The sequence below is a fragment of the Phoenix dactylifera genome, chromosome 1 (genome assembly GCF_009389715.1).
Source record: "Phoenix dactylifera cultivar Barhee BC4 chromosome 1, palm_55x_up_171113_PBpolish2nd_filt_p, whole genome shotgun sequence".
NCBI classification, from domain to species: domain Eukaryota; kingdom Viridiplantae; phylum Streptophyta; class Magnoliopsida; order Arecales; family Arecaceae; genus Phoenix; species Phoenix dactylifera.
The window spans coordinates 21,133,107-21,153,977 of NC_052392.1; the positions used below are offsets into that span (position 1 = coordinate 21,133,107).

Sequence of the window (20,871 nt, forward strand, 5' to 3'; positions counted from 1 at the left end):
GAACTTACTTACATGGAACAGGATTTAATGTGAATTGGTATATTTTAGGATAACAAATCTGCTTGAGCGATACATAGAGAAGTAAAACTTAATATTACTTTTTAATCTAAGATTTTTATTGACTATAATTATGTTTAGTCAAGTAAGAAGACATCAAAGTAATATGATTTAGAATTTGAAGTTATAACAGGATAAGAAGCATACCAATTTACGAAATATTGCCAACCAACGTGATGGACATAGAGGACATGATGCATAAAACAACCGAGTAATTGTTGCACGAACCAAACTTCCAATCCTGGCAGATATAACATTAAAGTTGTGAGTTCCTTTATACCTGATCCACAGTTATTATTATCATACAACATTTAGTTGTAATTCTCAACAACTTCACAAGAGTGCAACATGCAAATATCTTAGTGATTTTCTGCTATATATGACAAGCTAAGCTAGAATTTTTTGCTGAGCCATATGTATGAAATAGTGAAATATTAGATTGATTTCTTGACCACCATGTAACAATTGAACTTTACTATTGAAAGGCATTAACTCCATAGAATCTCAATTCTCAAGTAATTATGAACAGAAATGTAGATAATGTAAAACCACTATACAGGTTGATATATAGTGATCTTTTACAAATATACTCCTCTTCTGTTTCATATTGTTGCAACTGTCAAGAGACCAGAATCCGCATTGAAAAGCCCAAACAAAAGCCCGACATGCATTATGGATATAGCCTAATCACCTGGACCTTGGTTGTCTGAAGCAGGAGGGGATGTGGGAACAGATTCCAGTGCAAATATGAGAATGTGGATCCCTTATTCTCTCAAAAAGAAAAATAGAAAAAAAGGACTTAGAAAGAAGTTGCAAGCAAGTTTCTTAAAAGATTTCGAAGCACATGGGGCATCCTAGTGAAAGTTTCCTGTTATCAAGGTTTCTTAGAAGTCCGGGTGATTCAAGTGCAGGGGCACTTGGACTCAAACTTCGACTCAGGCGTCAAATTCTAATTACAGACAAAGACCAGGACCTAGACTCAAACATTAAAAATTAGATTTATACATGGAACCAATATTCACAAGTCAGACCATGGCATGCACTTACATCAGTTCAGCCCAAGTCCAGCTCATTCAAGGGTAGAAACAAACCAAACATGAGCCAAGACAGGCCAGGTCTAGCTCAGCCCATTTTATAATCGAGCTGAGCTCGAGCTAGCTTTTTTAATTTTGAGCCAAGATTGCGCTGTTCAGGAACAGCATTTTTTAAGATACATAAGAGTTTAAATTGATCATCAGAGGCTTTCATTAATGTAGTTTAGAGTAAATCCTGATTATATTTAATCTTATAGATGGAAAACATTCTATTCTACATAATATATACTGATTTATAATAAATAAGTGTACAAAAAATTCGTTGTAATTATCTAATAGATAATAATTAAAATATGTAATCTATATTAGTATTTTGAGATAATTTGAGTAGCGCTTGAGCCAGCTAAGCCTAGCTCTAGCTTGGCTCATTTCTTAACTGAGTAAGCGAACTCAAGCTAGCTTACGAACGGCTTGCTCAATTGCCAGCAGTAAGGCCATTTACATACTACTCAAGAGTCAAGACTAACACATGTATGCATACAGTCAAGTCCTAACCTTTTATTTTCTCAATAAAATACAAGTAGTGTAAGGAGACTCAAGAACTTATTCATGTTCATATGATTAACAATATATACTAAATAATGTTCATAACAACTTCATAAATCAGGATTAGGGATTTACATTTTTATACCTGCATGTGCACGTGTTAATTTTTAATAAAATGATATACTTGTTTAACAGATTTCTGTCACACTTGAAAATTGTGGAGTTTAGTAGGCTAATATGTCAGCTTTGATCTAGTGATGTCAAAATCACAGATCTAGTAGGCAAATAGGTATAAAACATTATATCATCTACAAAGCACAGTATTGCTAAAATCACTAACTAGGTGCCTATGCTGTCCACCTAGGTGCTTAGGGGAGGGACAATCTGCCTGGGCGATACCCAACTAGCCACTATTTTACTAAATAAGCATACTGTGAACCTTTATCTTATTTTCACAGGTGTGACTGAAATTAACTATTTTAAAAATTGCAAGTGAAAAATAACATACATTATCAGTTAACTTTCAATCCCTAACCTCATCCACCCTCTCACCCAGCCCAAAACCTTCCCCTCCCTCATTTCCTCACCACTGCCAATCTTCCGACTATGACCCCCACCCCTCTGGCAGCCCACCAACAGCCATGTACCATTCTAGAAGGCCTCTGATAGCAGGCTGGCAGCCATTTTGGTCTTCATATGTCCTCTTCTCCCTTCCTCTTCTACCCCTTCTTCTATCTTCCACTTCGCTTCTCGTATTCTTCTTCTTCCCCAATCATTCCATTTCATTCTCTTATGGCTTCTCTTCTTCCCCTTCCTCTTTTTAAAAAAATCATTCCATTTCTTCCATTTCTTCCTATTCTCAAATTTTCTTCCCCTCTTAATATTTTTTTACCTCTTTGTTTTTTGTCTCTTTCTCTGATTTTTTCTTTGTATTCAGTTTTCCCCTCTGTACTCTCTTGTTTTTCCTCTTTTAAAACTTTTTTTGTTTTCTCAACCCACTGTAACTTCTGTTGACTTTTAAAATTTGCTTCTGCTATTACTTAAGGATGAAGCCATTCCTTGAATTTGATTAATTTTAGTTCCAATTATCCTAGAATTGTTTATTTGGGTATTTGTATGTATCATTGGGTGGTGCATGTATGAGGGTGTTGACCTTTTATAGTTTCTTCTGCCTTTTTTAGATTTGGACCATCTAAGTCATTAGGTGTGTAGGCAGTCAAGAATCTCCGCAAACTAGTCAGGCAGTAGGAATGCACTTATCAAAACAACTTAGCTCCATAGTTATTCATGAGACATATCTCAGAGATAGAGTGCTAGAGAGTAACATACTCAGAGTCAGTTTCCTCATCAAGCATGCTGAACAAATTTTCTTCAATATTTTCATCAATCATCGCAAGCTGTCAAAACAATGCAACACCAGATGATTTTAAGGACAAGTGCAACAAATTTTATAGATGTAACACGTCTAAAAGAAAAGCACAAAGTATTGCATACTATCTATACGATCATTATTTATTTAAAAAGAACATAGAAACTAGCATTAGCGAGGAACAAGGTTCAATTATCTTGGTACCAAATGAAGTAAGGTTGCAATAACACTTTTCTTTTTTCTTTTTCTTTTTATTTTTCTTTTCAAGTAATCCTTTGGTTACAGATATGGCACTTTGCGCCCAATGAGCTCATATCCATTTAGTAAAACAAAGATTGTCAAATGAGCAAGCTGTTCACGAGCGCCTCATGTTTGGTTCAAGAGTGGCTCGAGTTCGGCTTTCTCAAATAGAACAAGAACTAATCAGCTTGAACAAAGTTAAAATATTAATAAGTAAATCATTAATATAGACAGGTACTAAATTATTTTAGTTATTATTTGTAGTAAAAACTTATATCTATTTATTAAAATTAACATAATTTCCAGGGAAATGGATGTATTTCAACTATAAGATTGAGATTTTACCAATAATAATTAGCTCAAAGTAAAATGTACAAAGTCTATATGGACCTTAAGTTCTCCTAGCATGCCCTAAATAACATTCATGAGCAACTTGAGCTCAGCTCAAAAGCAAATGAGCTAAGCTCACAACACAACCTGAGCTTGAGCCACCCCCAGTTGACTTTGGCTTGTTTAGATTTTCTAGGTACAGCCAATGGATGTTATCATACTGAAAATAGCCAAAAGGTTTGAGATATGCTTTAACCGATCAAATGTTATAAAATCATCAAAACAAAATAACCCTTAGCCTTCAAAACTTCAAATAATATCCTATCAAATGGTTTTTAAGTGCTATGATTGGAACAAAATCGTAGAGTGGCATGCACTAAAAGATATCTGACGATCAATAGAAGAAATTTGCCGGACCATCGACTATATCTCAAATAGCTTACCGGTTTCCCAATAATGACAATGTACCGTACAACTGAATTCTCCAAGCCTTATTGAGACAAGTTCCACGGACGTCCTTTGGCAGTCTTTTGAGTTTCTACTCCCTTTTTTAGGTTTAAAATACTTAAAGAATACGCCATATATCTTCTTTTAAGTGCTGTCAGAGTCCCTTAGTGAGTTAGCTCTCACAATTTTCAGGCAATTGTTCTCCCTATTCAGATCAATATGGCACCTCTGTTCAGGAAATATGAAGCTTAAGCAACTCACAGAAGAGAGAAAACAGTGATGGCATATCGTTACTCATTGAACCACAGCGGGAGGGGCCATAGCAAAGAGATTAGTACCTAATTACAAGTGGAAGGATGAAGCAGATCTCCAATATTGGTTGTCAACATGACATCAATCCTCGTTGAGCATGAATTGTTGGCCAAGACAACCATGGGAAGGCAGGCCAAGGACAAAACCTAGAAGTCAAACTGGTGGGTAAGGTGAACTATCTTATTTTCCAAGCTTTAAGCTCAGCAACTCTTCATGATTTTTACAGATTTGGAAAGAGGCAATATAGCAGAATTCTCACAAGGTTCGGTGAAGAGATATGTTCGTCCCTAAGTCACATATTATCAGCCAAAGAAAAATTGCAACACAATCCAAAGTTGAAATTTAATGATAAGTCACTCAACAATGAGTTTACATTTTTTCCTCATTTTAAGTCAAGACATTAGCCACTAAGTAGAACTAGAATGCTGCTGATTGTTTAAGTCTCTTCAAAGAATAAATTACAAGTGAGTTGGTTTTTTATTTCAATAAAGTTCCTGGTCCCATGGAAACTAAATTCTTGATGGTTGCTCTAAAGAATTGAGTCATATGAATCTCTCGCTTCACATGCAAGTTCTTTTAATTCCATGTAAAGATGCCAGGGCTTTTTATGACAGTGAAACTGTCAATTGTTCAAAACAATAAAATGTGTTTTAGTTCATCAGCTGAGATGAGAGCTCTCGAATGGCCCTTATGCTATACAATGACAAACTGTATTTCTTATCTTATCGTCTTGTTATTTCTTATCTTAGCATCTTGGGTTTAAAGTAAATACTCAACGTGTTAATCAAGATAATTTGTTGCATAACTACTATTCTTAGTATAAAGAGAATGCAACAAAATTACCAGTAGTTCATGTTATGACCTGGGAAACTTACAGAATGATGGCAACTTCAATGCATTTTGAGAAACACAAATAAGTAAACATAAATGACAAATAAGTTTTATCTATTTGGGATCGTTCCTCTTTCAAAGCCAGTGGCAAGTAAAACAACACTTTAATTGAACTTAGCAAGCCTTATCTTGAGCCAAAAATGATGGAATAGGTTGGTCATTAAAGTTTAACCTATCATATTGCACCCTGCTACATTGTACTGTCACTACTGGGAACCATGTCAGAACCTGAATGCTGGCAAGAGACATACTATGTACTTCAGGAGATACTTCTTAGATTCAAATACTCTTAGTTCCTTTTTTTATTCTTCCCTACTGCAGAATTGTGACTGGGATTGCTGATATCACAGTTATTCATACCAAGGAACTCAGTTTTTTCCAATACATATCTGGTAAGCATATTGCATTTGACTTCCTTAGCAAAATATGCAATAAACACACAACACCAAAAAATAAATAGCAACCACTACTGACCCTTATCAAATAATGTTTCGACCACAACCTAATCATAGCCAGTTGGTTATTTAATAAATGTCCTTTAAATTACTATGTATTCTTTCAAGCTATCCTCAATAGTTAGATGACCATTTTCCATTGTATTTAAAGTTATTTCCTACATTTATCTTCCCTTCCTATTCAAGTGTCACTTACTGAACCCTGTTCTAGAAGTGGCAGCCATGACATTTATAATGAAGTACATGTGTTTTCAGTAATGTTAATGAAATTCAATAGTGTTTATCGGGGAGGATCCATTGAGTTTGCCCTGTCTCAAAGGACCACATATGTCTTCAGTAGATTCTGGGATGGTTAATCAAAACCTCAAGTTTTTCATAATATTCTATTACCGAGGAAAAAGTTCAGCATTATCTTTGAGAATCTCTAGAGTGTGTAAGCAAATGCTTATAGAATTTTGTATCCTCCTTTTTATATGGGTGCTAAAGTGTTGGAATGGTGCTAGTCCCTTGGTAAGTCATTACCTTAGGACAGAATTAAGCAGCACTTAAACAGAAAAAACAGAGAGGCTGATTTTGTCTGGATCATGACAAGCTCCAGTCTCACGTAAAACTATTGACAGTGACAACTGAAAACTGAATGCTAATGACATCAGTTTAATGTCGCATTATAAACCTTACAATGTAAACAGTGAACAACTTGGTAGCAAAAAGTAGAAGGCGCAACAAAAAGTTATGCAAATATCTAAGAATGTCTTACCGGGTCCTTTTCAATTAGATGATGCAGCGTAGATACAGCAAGAGACCTAAGGCTTGGCTGTTGCAAAGAGGAATTAGCATGTCCCAAAGTTAAAATGGAAATAAGCATAACTACTGAAATCATTTCAGCATTTTCATTCAGCAGCACCTGCCGTGAGGAGAGGGTTGGAAGAAGACTTTGAACATGAGAATGCACAGAAACAGCTTGTGGAGCAAAAAGAACAAGTTGCTGCGTGAACCTAACGGACCTGTAACATTATAATAGCATATTCTGCAGTTATAGATGAATTCTCAAAATATGAACCATCAATCAAAACTAAGTCTGCAGTGAATAATGTATAAAAAAGGAAACAAGAAAGCTCTCGAGTACCCAACCCATCCCTTCTGTCAAAGCAGATTTAAAAGAAATCTAACAGACTTTTTTAGATAGTAACGTACTCAAGAAGGGTTGATATCTCTTGGCAAGAGCTTATTTCCGCAATAACTGCCTGCATGGAAAATGCGTCAGTACAAAATAAACTAATAATGTATTATAAACTGCAAAAATGAAGAGTTTCGTAGCCTAGACCACTTCAGTCTAGAATCTCTAGATGCAATTGCTGCAAGAGAGAACAGGACCCCCCCCCCCCCCCCCCCCCCCCACCACCACCGGAAAAAAAAACACACACACACACACACACACAGAAAAAAAAGAAAAAGATGGCACTATCTCAAACAAAATCAAACCTTGCAACGAGAAAAGAAGGTACTCCCAGGGGCTAGCTCTGGCCCAAGAACAGCAACTATAGCATTGATAAGTCGCCCTATCTCCTGCCTAAGATCAACCAATCCATTCTCTTCTGACAAAAGAATGTCTATAGCAAGGAAAAGTGTTGCCTACATAACAGAGGAAAAAAATAGGAAAAATAAGAAGAAAAAACAAACCAAGACGTGTGCTTACTAATCATGCAAACATACAAATGGATCATGACGCATGCGCAGCATGCTCCATGGCTAATAGAATACAATTAGTTCTAAAACTAGTAAGACATAAGGTAAAGCAGAAAAAGCTAGGAAGCCTTCGAAAATCTTTAGGGCTTGCTAGGATATTCCTACAAGATTGGCTGAAAATCATGTTAGATTCGCGGATTATGTCGTCCATTTAAGCATGGCCCTACATCAACCAAACACCACCCAGCCCAAATCCAGTGGATAGAAAAAAATAAAGATTTTCATGGGTCTTTTTTTTCTTCTTGCAGCCCAAAAGCTAGGATCTGGGATGAGTTTGGACAAACTCTTAGAAAATGCAAGCTAGATGGGCCAACGGGCCCAATCCCTACATGATATTCAGTCCAATCCTATAAGAATATCCAAACAGACACTTTGACTGGAATCTATATAGAGAACAATATTTTAAGGGAAAGAACACACAAGATTGAGTCTGTCCCAGATCATCAATTTATCGTGAGAAATAGTTAAGCATTTTTTTTAATTGTGAAAAGGTGAAATGAGATATTCTCCAGATTTTAATTTTAGACCAAAACAATGAACACTAGTGAGAAATAACATATCTAGCAACACATAACGATACTTGAAAAAGCTCTTGACTGGAGTCTCTGCAGATAGAGATTTACAGATATGGAGCTCCTACCAACTGCTACAAAATGAACAGATGTTCAGACTCTCCTGAGAACATCAACTTCTCTTCAGAAACCAAGAATGCCGAAAAATACTACATCAAGGTTAGCTGGTACCGGGACCGTGCCGGTCGGCCTACTGGTTTGATACAGGGTGAACTGGGCGGTACACCCTGGCTCGGTTCACCCTAATTCAATAGACCCTGAATCAAGCCTTTTGAGATATTAAATGAAGGGAGGCCCAATCAGTTCAAACAGTGAGAACCGAGCAATTCACACGCTATTTTTCGGAAAACAGTGCCAAACTGTGCTAGTTCTGCACCGATTTAGTTTGGTACAGGGTGAACCAGGCAGTTCGGCCCAATCTGGCAAACCATAAGCTACATTTTCGTTAACGATCTAAAAGAAGTACTATCTACATAAGTTTAGTTTTTAACCATTTCAATTTAGTCCAAAACAGATCCTAAATTGTATCAGTCTTGGTATTTTGGGAGTTTTGGCCAGTTCAAGCCAAAAGCAAAAGATTTCAGTTCCATTTTCATTTGCATGTTTTGCCCAAGTTTGAGCCACTATTTTGAGTTAAAAAAAAGTATTAGGTTATTCATGGATGAAAATTCCACCTTTGAGAAGTGTTCTCAGATTAAACCTGAACCTTGTATGTTTCAGAAAAGTACAAGCAGTTCAGCGATAAGCTCCAGCAAAATTAAGAGAAAAGTAAGCTTTTTCAAGATCAAGGTTCACCGAACTAGTACCAAAGGCATAGTGGCTGGCGACCGGCTCGGCATGGTATGGTCCGTACTGTGTCGTTTCAAGGCGTTTCAAAACAGGGAGAGCCAAGGAGGGTAGGATTCGAACCCAAGTCATTGGTGTCCAGCACCCAGTGTTTCAAAAATAAAATTTATAATTTACTTTTTTGGCAAAAAGATGATATAAAAGAACTTGGCAATCAAAAGAAGTGAAGTTTGCTGTCTAAAAAAGTTGACTAGCACGGCAAAGCAAAAAAAAAAAGAGCTTATTTCAATGATGATTCTAATTATTCTACACAAAAATACTCAGTTACTATGATAATTGACAAGAAACATAAAGAACTCTTACTTGGCAAGTTTTGGGTAGTTCGTACTAATGAAGCTGTCTCAGCTAGTTTTTTGTCCAATGAGACAAGGGATTACGATTATTAGACATAAATATGTGAAATTACAATTTGATATGAAGAGTTTATAGCTCATTAAATCATGTCTAAGATGTACATGTACGACTGTATGAAAGTAATTTAGTGTATCCAACAACATATTCTAGAGAGTAGTACAATATGATACAAATATAATTGCTGAAGAACAGGAAATCCTCAAGGACAAGGGAAAGAGGGTACTTATTTTTGCAGCCTCAGAAGAAAGTACATGCTGCAGCATGCAATATGAAAGCATTTTATTATTTGTTCACACATAGCATCAATTCCTCATGCCATTTAAGAAATTTCCTCACAAGAAAAAATATAACGCTACCTTATGACTTTCATAGCTTTTGGATCAATATAACTTATAAACAGTTTACTGGAATCCTATCAAGGATAAGTTAGAAACTATCATATGAATTTGAAGTACTCATTTGGATATGTTCGAACATGTTGCAGTATTTGTAAGTTGTAACCATGCTTTCTTCAATTAGAGGGGATGATCATGTAAACTTATGTAGAAAACATACACAGATTATGCCTGCTCGGCATTTCTGCATTAACAATTGAGCTTTCAAACCTACCATTATCAATGTGTAATTTCAACTTGAATGTCAAATGTAAATAACAATTGTAACATTCATTTGATAATAAACCTGCAGAAGTTATAAAGCTTTTTCTTAATTAAATCTTTTCTTTACATATTTAAGCATTCTAGGTTTTGTCTAGAAGGTATGAAGACATATTTCTATTCTAGCCTAGTCCATATGCTGCCATATAATTAAGTTAATAAATCATGAAATAACACATAATAGTTACTTCCAGCTTCTCTAGATTCGCTCGAACTTTCTGAGTATTTCTGATGGAAAAGTTTTAAGAAAAAATCAACATTTACAAAGAACTCATGAAGGAGCAAAAGATAGAATCTTTAAGACAAAAACGGAAGAATTCTTTTATTATGTGAACTAAAGTTCGCTATCTCGGTATCGGACCCCGTACCGATGCCACACTAAAACAGTGTCAGTACGGTACGAAATATTTTTGGTGTACCAATACTCGGTACACCACCCATACCGGATACCGGTACCGAACCAATATGATACGGTACACCCCATACCGCCTGGTTTGGGCTAGTACGGCGTACCTTGTGTAAAACCATATATTTGGAAAAGCACAACATTCTAATGAAATATTAACTGTCACAAACAACAACATACCTGAACTTGGGAGACATATGATAAACCAGCAGCTTCGATGGTCAATAGAAGAGCATGCAGAGCCCACAATTGTAGACTAGCATTTGGACTCTTAGCTAATGAAGAAAGTGAGCTCACGGTTGACGGCACTAGAGCAGACAATGCCATTCCTCCCGCACTGAATACCAAACATGACAAATAATTATCTTAACTCCGCACAGAATTATGGAATAAGTGGTCATAATAACACCAGAAAATTCTTGGGTATGGCTTGTTGGCAAGTTCTTTGGAAAGTTCTAGTCTAGCAAAAGAGGTTAAGATATACAAAGAACACAAGGTCCAGATCATCTCTATTACCAGCACCTTTTCTTGGTTTGCTGCCATTTATGTCATTTATGTTCAAAGAAGCATAAGCCCCTAATGAAGTAAAAGGGATTATTGGGGGGAAAAGTAAATTGTGTACTTAAACGCAGACATTTAGAGTAAGTGAAATCATAAGTGCAAACAAGCCCAAGCAACAATGCAAACTCGATGGCCTTTGATTTAACAATTACCATGCCAAAGGTATGAATTGAAAGAGCCGGTTTTGCCAATGGTAAGTATCCCTTGTGCATAATGGGACAACACCTTCAATATTTTGAGTCATATAGCAAAATCTTTTCCGTTGTCTGGAACCCTATAATCCAGTCCTTGGTCGAAGGTGACAAGCAACTTTGCATTATTTGATTGCGCAAAGTTGGAGAGCTCAGCTGTTAGAGCCAAGAGACCATACTGAGTTTACACTATGTTTGAGGATCTGCGGACCGGTGAACTCAAGAATCAATCTTGGTGATTCTGAAACCTTCACCCTCAAAAGAAAACAACTGACATACTGGGATTCACAGCCAAGCTAACATCAATACAGAATTTTTGATATATGGTACTTTGAATTTCTAATGATGCAGGAGGTTAGTGGATCAAGTCTTGTGAGATAATTGACCCATGTTTTGGAGAAGTCTGATGTCGTAATTGCTAAAGGGCTTTGTACTGTCAAGGAATTGAGGCTTCTTTCATTAACAATCGTAAAGGAAGAAAGGAATGTTACAGCTACTTAAGGGCTTTGTTTTGGCAAGCAATTGAACCCTCTGTTATTAAGGATGGTAAAGTAAGTAATTAAGAAAGGAAGGCTTATTAGCCGAGTTTCTTGTAGAAAAGGGACCCTTCTTCGGTTAGGTCTTAATGAAATAAGGATTTTTCTCTCGGCATAGTCTCCAAATACATTTTGAAGAAAGTAGCCAAGTATTTTTAAGGAAAGGATGAACTTGACTAAGCCTAGAGACATACTAAAGTTCCATCCCATAAAGAAGATGACAAAACAAGATGACCTGGACAGGAGACATGGCTCATGATTTACTGCTTTACTGGCTTTATTTTTCGCCATTTTTATTTTATTTATTTATTTCCTAATTTCTCTCGTCAAAACTGCGAAACTCAGAACTGCCAAAACCAGAACTCGGCAAGCTCAACCAAAAACGAGTTTTCAAACCTCGAGGCACATAGTTGGATCAAGAGATTACAACTGAACCTGGTGAGCATAGATCTTAAAAGATTTATCTCATAGAGTTTAGACCCTTCATAACTGCCAACAAGATATCTACATCCAACTGAAATAAACATTCACATAATTTGAGTTCGTGCTGGATCTAAGGTGCGGGAGGATGGGAAACCCAGAGCAGCAAATCCAAGGGAAAAAGTGGACAAAAAGTGATATTGTAGGCTAGGCAACATTGAGTAAGGCTGTAAATGGGTCGGGTCAACCCGACCCATTTTGGAGGACCCGTAGGGCCAGGTCGGGTCCTAAAATTGGACTCGTTCCATTTTGGGGTCGGGTCTGGGTTTAATGAATTCAGACCCGACCCAACCCAACTCGATACGATCCGATTCGCTCCGACCCATTTAAAATTTAGATAATTTTGGATTTTCAATCGTACGACCCAATCTGACCCGAATCTCTAAAATTATTTGGGCCTGCGGGTTGTAGCCCATGAGGGTGTAAACACAAGTACTGAAGCCATGGATGGGTTGACCCAACCCGGATCCGAACCGGACACAATTTTTTTAGGTTAGGTCCGGGTTATACATGGACCCGACCCGACCAGAATGATCCATTGGGTCAAAATTATAGCGGTGGATCCAATCCGACCCGAGTCGAGTCTGGGTCCAAAATTAGGACCCAAACAAGAAATCGGGTTGGATCGGAGTCACTCATGACCTGACCTGACGCGACCCATTTGCACCTCTAACATTGAGTTGTTCACAAACAACCTTTCTCAACCATGAAATTTGATCACAAATTCATGTTCCCATCACAAATCATAATCAAACCGAACAAGCCAAGCTCAAATAGCTCGGCTTCATATTGTTGCCGCTAGATCCGGACCAAGGTTGGAGCGCAGCTCAGACGACCCTAAAGTCGGCTAGAGACGAGCTGAGCAGCTAGCCAAGGTGTCGGGCGCTGGTCACCCCCGAGGACAGCCTGCAAGAAGATGCTTGCCGGAGAGTTTCCAACAGAAGACCCTCCGATGCCTAAGTCAGAATAGAGAGGCAACAGTATGTTAGGGAGAAAAATTTCGGCAGTGTGATTCTGTTATCGTATAGTGTGTGTTCTTGCGTACCTGAGGTCCTCTGGACTGTCCCTTTATATAGGAGAGTCGATTTTGTCGTTACCTGGGTTGGCGTGCACCAGAGGTCAGGTGGCGGCAAGTAGTTCAGTCTCGGTATTGGGGGCGTACGGTACTGACCGTGCACCAAATACAGAGCGGTTGCAACGGTCAGTCACTGTCATATCAGCCAATTACCAGAACTGTCAGTCCTTGTCGGCACGTGTTGACTGGTTCCTCGATTGGAGGCGAAGCTAGGGTCAGTTGGCCCCCCAGCTGGAGCCGAAGTTGCCTGCCTCGATTTATACCGAGGTTGTCGAAGTCAATTTGGTCTGAGATCAAGGCGTCCAAATTTTTTCTATCACTTGCTCTCCACTTTTGAGGTCAAGTTGTATTCATGTTCTGGGTTGGTCTTCTCAAAGCACCGCCAGATACGGGCTAACCCGAGGTGCCATTAATGCAGGGCTATTTTGAGGCATCATTACTACAGCAATCCTGGTGAATCGTCTACACCGTACCCCAAGCTAACACGTGGCTCAATCTACCCAGATAGTTGAATCGATGCTCTGATTAGGCTCGTTCGTGCCTCTATATAGGGATGGCTCCTTTTAGTTTATACTTCTTGCTTCATTTGCTCCACTACCTGCATGCTCAAGTGTCCAGGCTCCTGGGTGATGCTCCGGCGAATCTCCATTTCTTCGGCACCAGCATCCTCCGTGCTCCTCCATTTTCGGTGGTTATCTATTCCTTAGCTGCTCGGCCTCTTCCTTTCATCTTCTTCGCTTCCTCGTCTTCCTCATCTTCTTCTTACCACCATGAGTAGAGCCGAGGTTAACGCCTTGAAGGAGAGTTGATTGTTCGACCACTCTTCTCAAGTTCGGCAATCTTCACCTCTGAGTGAGGCTGAGCCCGAGGTCCGGTCGGGCCAGCTTGTGAGGTATCCGTCCTTATCTAAAAGAAAATGGACCTCATCTGAGCTCAGCATTTCATACCCTTCGAGTTCATCTTTGAGCTCGTCGATCCCGATGACCGGTTGACCAGCCCTCGTCCTTCTCGGCTCAGCCTGTATGAGGAGACTCTGAGGGCTGGACTGAGACTTCCTCTCCACCCCTTCTTTATCCAGCTGATGAGGTCTTACAGCCTCGTCCTAACCCAACTGGTCCCGAACTCCTCGCAGGTCCTAGTTGGCTTTTTTTCTCTTTGCTTCCTTTGGAACATCCGAGCCTCGATTTTCCTCTTCTTAGGATGCTTCACTTTGAAGAGATATCCTCGAAACAACAAATGGTGGTACTTTTCTCCTCGAAAAGACCGCCAGTTGCTCCGAGGTATTCCCTCTTCCATCCACGGATGGAAAGGAAGATTTTTTTGTTTCCTCCAAGAAGCTATGGCGATTTGAGACCGTATGGAGGACACCTCGAAGAGACTTGAATTCCCAAGGTTGTCTGGACACCATCAAATAACCTTGGATAGGCTTCTGCAATCTCAATTCAAGATTTCTGCCCTACAGGAGATGTTCAAGGAGACGCTGATCTATGCAGGACTAAGCCCAGCCGACCCCCAAGATAAGCTTCTCATGAAATTTTCCTAACTTTTCACCTTGTCACGTTCCTTTCTGACTTTGTCCTCAGTTTTGCAGCTCTCGTCGCCATGAAGACTGACCTTATGTTGATCCGTCCAAGGAGAAAAATGAAGAAAAAGTCAGCCGCAACTGCTGAGGACGAGACCCCCCAAAGGAAAAGGTCGAACGGAGAGTCCTTCGCTCCCAATGCCAAAGCTACCGCTAAGGTCGCCGTCGAGGCCTCGATTCTTGAAGTCTCCCCCGACGTGTTCGTACCTCGAGGGGAGACCATAGAGCTCGACCCTGAGGTCGAGTTTGTACAACCGATCAGGTCGGCCCCACTGGAGGGGGCCTTCACCCAACCCTCCGCTGCCGCCACACCTCCAAGTCGATCATCTCTGGAGGCTCGTTTCCTGTCTCGGTCCATCCCGAGCTTGTCTGCCCATGCCTCCGGAGCCTACTTTCCAGAGTGGTCCGTCGAAGAGCCCGACTCGACTCTAAAGTCCCCCGAGATAGCGAGGGAGTTGGTTCGAGCCAGGCAGCTCCAAGCCAATAGGGAGGACGTGCGCTCCCGCGGCCCCGCCGAGTCTTCAACGGAGACTTCACCTAGGTCATTTGAGTAAGCTTCTAACTTATAAATATTCATTAAGTCGTCCACTTCGGCAACTAACCCTTCTTTTCAGCATGCAATGGAGGCCGGCTACATGGATGAGACGATCACGATGCTTTCGAGGCGCAACTCGAAGCTCGGGGCGAGGGTGGAGGGCATCGAGTAGGCTAAGGAGGCCGTGGAGAGGGCAGAGGCCACCGAGGAGCGAGCCTAGCAGGTCGAAGAGAGGGCGAAGGCCCCCGAAGACAAAGTCGAGTTGGTGAAAATCCACGCCTCAATTGCACGGGCCCAGCTGATAAGGAGAGCCACCTGTTCGCGGCCAATGAAGCCTTAAAAGTCGCCGAGTAGAAGATCGCGGAGCTTTCTACGAAGCTACTCTAGGCAGAGCAAAAGGCCAATGAGGCCCAGAAATTCGCCAGCCAAATAGAAAAAAAAGTCAAAGGCATAAAAGCTTGTCGTCCAAGCTGAGCAGAAAGCTACCAGAGCGGTCGAAGAATACCGCGCCTCAGAGAAATTCAAAAAGGAGACCTTGGAGAACACGACCGATACCTTCAGAAAGGGCTTCGAGAAATGTCGAGCTCGAGCTCAGCGAGTCTTCCCAAGGTTGGACTTCTCTGACCTTGATGACGACGGCGGTGGCGAAAGCGGGGGCGACGAAGGCGGCAACATTGGCGGTGATGGTAGAGGTGACGACTTCGGCATCAGCAAAGATGGCGAGGTCAACGACAACGAAGGCATCGAGGGTAGCCGGAGTTGATCCGGGGGGATGCCCTCCTTGTCCTGGATCTTGGCCTCTGCATTGTGGATCGTATTCGGAGACTCGACCTCCAGGGTGATGGTTCTGTCGGTGAGGGTCTTCGTGCATCTTGCAAGATCGGATTGGAAACTCTTCTTTTCAACTGAAGAAAACTGGATACCTCAGCAGGTGACGGCGGCGACGGCGGTCGAGAAAGCGATGGCTGTGATGAGGGCGAAGTCGATGGCGACCACCTCAGCGGCGGTGAAGGTGGTGAAGGCGAGGAATGAAGTCCCGCCTTTCTATCTTTTTTCTTGTTTTTCTTTTCGCTCAGGTAAATGGATCTCAATGTACTTTTCTTTTTGTTCGGCCTCTACTGAGGTCAGTGTAAAAGTTCAAAACTAATGAAAGTGAAGGATTTCTCAAAGTACCTGACTTTAGTTTTTGTTCTTGCTGCTTGTTTTTTGTTTGAGTTCAGTTCGTCGCCCCAAGCTTCGACCTTTTGTTGTAACTCTTTTCGTTCGGGCTCTGTCGAGTTTAATATATATACTAAACAATAATGAAAAGTAAAATAATTTTCAAAGTACCTGACTTCGGCCTTTACTTGTGTTGTTCATCTCTTAGTTTAAGTTACGGTAGTAGCATCTAAATGTGCAAATGTCGTGGCAGGAGCAGGGTCGGTCAAATCGTCCGCAGGTACATAAAGAAAAAGAACTACCGCCTCCGCTTTAGAAAGAGGATCAGCCCTAGGCCTAATCGTCTTAGCTGGGTTAACCGGGGTTTACTCAAGTCCCAAGATCGTGTTTACCTGATTACTACCTCCTCCTGAGCCCTTTGCTTCGTGATTAGGAAGCGGATTTGTGAAAATCCCCATAGACTGGCTTAGCCTCAATGGCAGACCAACTACCAAATGCGGAATGACGGTCGTGAGCCGTCGGGTCGTTGCGCCGAACTCTTTCTCGCGTTTTTAATTCTATCCAAGGAGGAGCTTCAGCCTATCCCGAGCTCCTCGAATGATCTTTTCAGAGTTCGGCTGCAAAGAAATTTCGAGTGAGCTCGGCTGAAGGTCCCGAGTCGGCCCGAGATGTCTCCTTAGTTGTTGATCTTCTTTTGACAATGGTCCCAGAGTTTTCGAGAGGGCTCGGCTTAAGGAGGCCCTAAGTCGGCCGGGGGTATCTCCTTTGTTGTTCTCTAGAGTCCTACTCCAAGAGATTTCGAGTGAACTCGGCAGAAGGAGGTGTCGTGTTGGCCCGAGACGTCTCGTTAGTTCATCTCTAGACTATGGTCCCAGAGGACTTCCGAGTGAGCTTGGCTAAAGGAGATCTCGGGTCGGCTTAGAGTGCCTCCTTAGTTGTTCATCTCTAGACTATGGTCCTAGAGGAATTCTGAGTGGGCTCAGCTAAAGAAAATTTTGGGGTGGCCCAAGGTGTCTCCTTAGTTGTTCATCTCTGGACTATAGTCCTAGAGAAATTCTGAGTATATTCGGCTGAAGGTCCCGAGTCAGCCTGGAGTGTCTCCTTAGTTGTTCATTTTTGGACTATGGTCCCAAAAAAATTCCGAGTGGGCTCGATTTGAGGAGGCCCAAGGGTGTCTCCTTTGTTGGCCATCTCTGGACTATCGTCCTAGAGGAATTCCGAGTGGGCTCGGCTTAAGGAGGCCCCAGGTCGGCCTAGGGTGTCTTCTTTGTTGGCCATCTCTAGACTATGGTCCCAGAGGAATTACGAGTGGGCTCGGCTTAAGGAGGCCCCAAGCGTCCTCAGGATGTCTCCTTTGTTGGGGCCCAAGCATCTCCATGGTATCCCAAGTCGAATATATTCGCCATAATCGTCCGATCTAAAAGACAATAAGAATTTTTATTGGAAATAAGCTTGGAGTACAATAAGCCTTACTAATTATAGATGCAAAGGTTGACGAAGTTCCAAGTTCGTGAGATCAGAGTGTCGTCGAGGTGCTCCAACTTGTATGACCCTAGTCGCACTGCTTCAACCACCTAGTACAGGCCTTCTCAGCTCAGGCTTAGTTCCCAAGTTCCTCTGACAGTGATGCTTCGATCTTCCTGAAAACGAAATTGCCAGGTCAAAAGAGCTTGCCCTTGACCATAGAGTTGTAGTACTAAGCCGCTTTCCTTTGGTACGTCGCAAGGCAGACTTGAACTCGCTACCTAGTTTCTTCCAACAGGTTAAGATTAGTCCGGAGGCAATCTAAGTTCATTTGGTCATCGAAGCTTTCTACTCAGAGTGATGGAAGCCCGATCTCCAGTGGGATCACTGCCTCTGTTCCAAAGGCGAGGTTGAAGGGCCTCTTTCTGGTGGAAATCCGATGTGTCGTGCAGTATGCCCACAGGACATTGTAAGCTCTTCGGTCCATAACCCTTTTACTCGATCAAGCCTTGCTTTCAGCCTCTATAGGATAGTCCGATTGGTCACCTCAGCTCCCCCATTGGTCTACAAGTGTGCCACCAAGATGATCCGATGGTTGATCCCGAGCTCGGAGCAAAACTTAAATCGAGCATTGTTAAATTGACATCCGTTGTTTGTGATGATTTGAGGGAGCCCGAACCTACAAATTATGGCCTTCCAGACAAAGTTCTGAGCTTTCGCCTCGATAATCCGGGCCACCGACTCGGCCTTTGCCCATTTGGTGAAGTAATCCACTGCCACAAAGAGGAACTTGTGCTGCCCGATTTCTAGTGGAAAGGATCTGAGGATGTCGATTCTCCACTATGCAAATGGCCAAGGGGCGCTAATCAGCATCAACAGCATGGATGGTCGTCGTTAGATGCTTGTGTATCGTTGACATCGGTCACACTTCTTGATGAGTTCAGCCACATCTTTTTGCAAAGTCAGCCAATAGTACCCCAGCCGGAAAACCTTGTAGGCCAGAGATCTGCCCCTTAGATGATTTCCAAAGATGTTTTCGTGCACCTTCCGAAGAGCATAATCTGCTTCGGTTGGATGGAGGCACCTAAGAAGCGGCACGAAAATGACCTCCAACATAACTTGTCGTCGAGTAGGATGTAGTGGGAGGCTTATCGCTTTATCCAGCGGGCCCTGACTCGATTTGCAAGCAATCCCCCGTCTTTCAAGAAGTCGACGAGAGGGTCTATCCAGCTTGGCTCGACAGCAACGTTCATCACGACCTCAGGCTCGCTGATGCTCGCGTCTTTAAGACTTCGAGAAATGTAGCTTGGTCAAGTCAACAAATTCTGCAGTGGCCAACTTTGATAGCAGGTCGGCCATTGCATTCTCAGTTTAGGAGATTTTTTGTATGTCGAAGCTGCGAAAGGCCAAGGTGATCTCCTTCACCTTTTGTAGATATTTGATCATCGATGGCCCTCGCATCTCGAACTCTCCTCAAACTTGGTTGACGACCAATCGTGAGTCGTTGAAGACCTTCAACTGTTGGACCTCAATTTCCTTGGAAAGCTTGAGCCCAATGATGACCGCCTCATACTCAGCCTCAATGTTTGAGGCTGAGAACTCGAACCACAGAGCGTACTCCGTGATTAATCCGTCTAGGTTGGTGAGTATGAGCCTGACCTCACTATCCCTCGGGCTTGACCCATCTACATATAGGATCCACAGCCGCTCTATGGTCTTCCTTTTGGGAAGCTCGGCAAGACCTTCATCGACGATGGCGCACTCTAGAAAATCTGCTAACACCTGCGTCTTGATAAATGGCCTTGGTCAGTACTCCCAAATCAAACTCTCCAAGAGCTACCACCCACTTTGCTAGCCGATCCGCATTTTCAGGCTTCTGCAAATTTTGCTTGACCGGTTGCTCGATTAGGATTGTGATAGAATGGGCCTGAAAATACGACCGGAGCTTCCGAGCCGAGATAATGAGGACGTAGACCGTCTTCTCCGGCTTGGAGTATCTAGTCTCAGCATCCTGCAGGATCCAGCTCGTGTAGTAGATCAACTTCTGGCACATTTCTTTCCGCACCAAAGACCCAACTCACAGCAGAAGGAGAAATGATTAGATACAAGTAGAGCATTTCTCCGACCTGTGGTTTTGTGAGGGGCAACGAGCTGAGGTACTCCTTCAATTGGTCAAAAGCCTCTTGACACTCCTTGGTCCATTGAAAGTCCATATGTGCTTTAGGGCCTTGAAGAATTGGAGGCAGCGTTCTACCGACTTGGAGACAAATCTCGCCAGTGCCGCTATCCGACTAGTTAGGCGTTGGACTTCCTTGACATTCCTTGGTGGCTACATATCTTGCACTGCCCGGATCTTCTCGGAATTCACCTCGATGCGTTGCTGTGTCACCATGAATCTCAAAAAAAAATTCTAAGTGACCCCGAAGGCACACTTCATCGGGTTGAGCTTCATCTGGTACCTCCTTAGAGTCGCGCGAAGGTCTCCTCCAGGTCAGCTACGTGCTGCTCCGCTGTTTCGCTTTTCACGAGCATGTCGTCCACATACACCTCCATGTTTCGGCCAATCTGCTCCTTGAAGATTTTATTGACAAGGCTCTGGTAAGTTGCCCTTGCATTCTTTAAGTCGAAGAACATTACCTTGTAGCAGTAGAGACCCTTGTCAATAAGGTTGTTTCTCCTTATCCTCAGGCGCCATTTGGATCCGGTTGAATCCGGAGAAAGCAACCATGAAGGTCAGCAGCCTGTGTCCCAATGTCACATCTACGAGCTAGCCAATCCTTGGGAGCAAGAAGCTATCTTTTGGGCAGGCCTTGTTCAGGTTGTAGTCGATATAGACTCGCCACTTTTCGTTAGCTTTCCTAACAAGCACAACATTGGTCAGTCAGTCAAGATAGTTTACCTCGCGAACAAAGTCGGCCTTCATGAGTTTGTCAACTTCTTGACTTATGATTTGCTACCTCTCTAGCAAAGTTTCTCTTCTTATGTCACACCGGTCGGTGAGTTGGGTTTATGTTGAGACCGCGAACCA

The 20,871-nt window shown here is 42.0% G+C and overlaps 1 protein-coding gene across 5 annotated transcripts in view; it reads right to left on the minus strand.

Moving 5' to 3' along the window:
- Positions 1-20,871, minus strand: part of LOC103715987 (protein SWEETIE) — a 61,828-nt gene that overhangs the window by 15,698 nt on the left and 25,259 nt on the right. For all 5 annotated transcript variants that reach the window (XM_026808064.2, XM_008803802.3, XM_039129481.1 and 2 more), the window contains 7 exons: positions 10,442-10,598; positions 7,164-7,313; positions 6,876-6,925; positions 6,586-6,685; positions 6,439-6,495; positions 2,967-3,034; positions 205-298 (listed from right to left, as the gene is read on the minus strand). In XM_026808064.2, the coding sequence (XP_026663865.1) occupies positions 205-298; positions 2,967-3,034; positions 6,439-6,495; positions 6,586-6,685; positions 6,876-6,925; positions 7,164-7,313; positions 10,442-10,598 (676 nt within the window). The remainder of the gene's footprint in view (positions 1-204; positions 299-2,966; positions 3,035-6,438; positions 6,496-6,585; positions 6,686-6,875; positions 6,926-7,163; positions 7,314-10,441; positions 10,599-20,871) is intronic.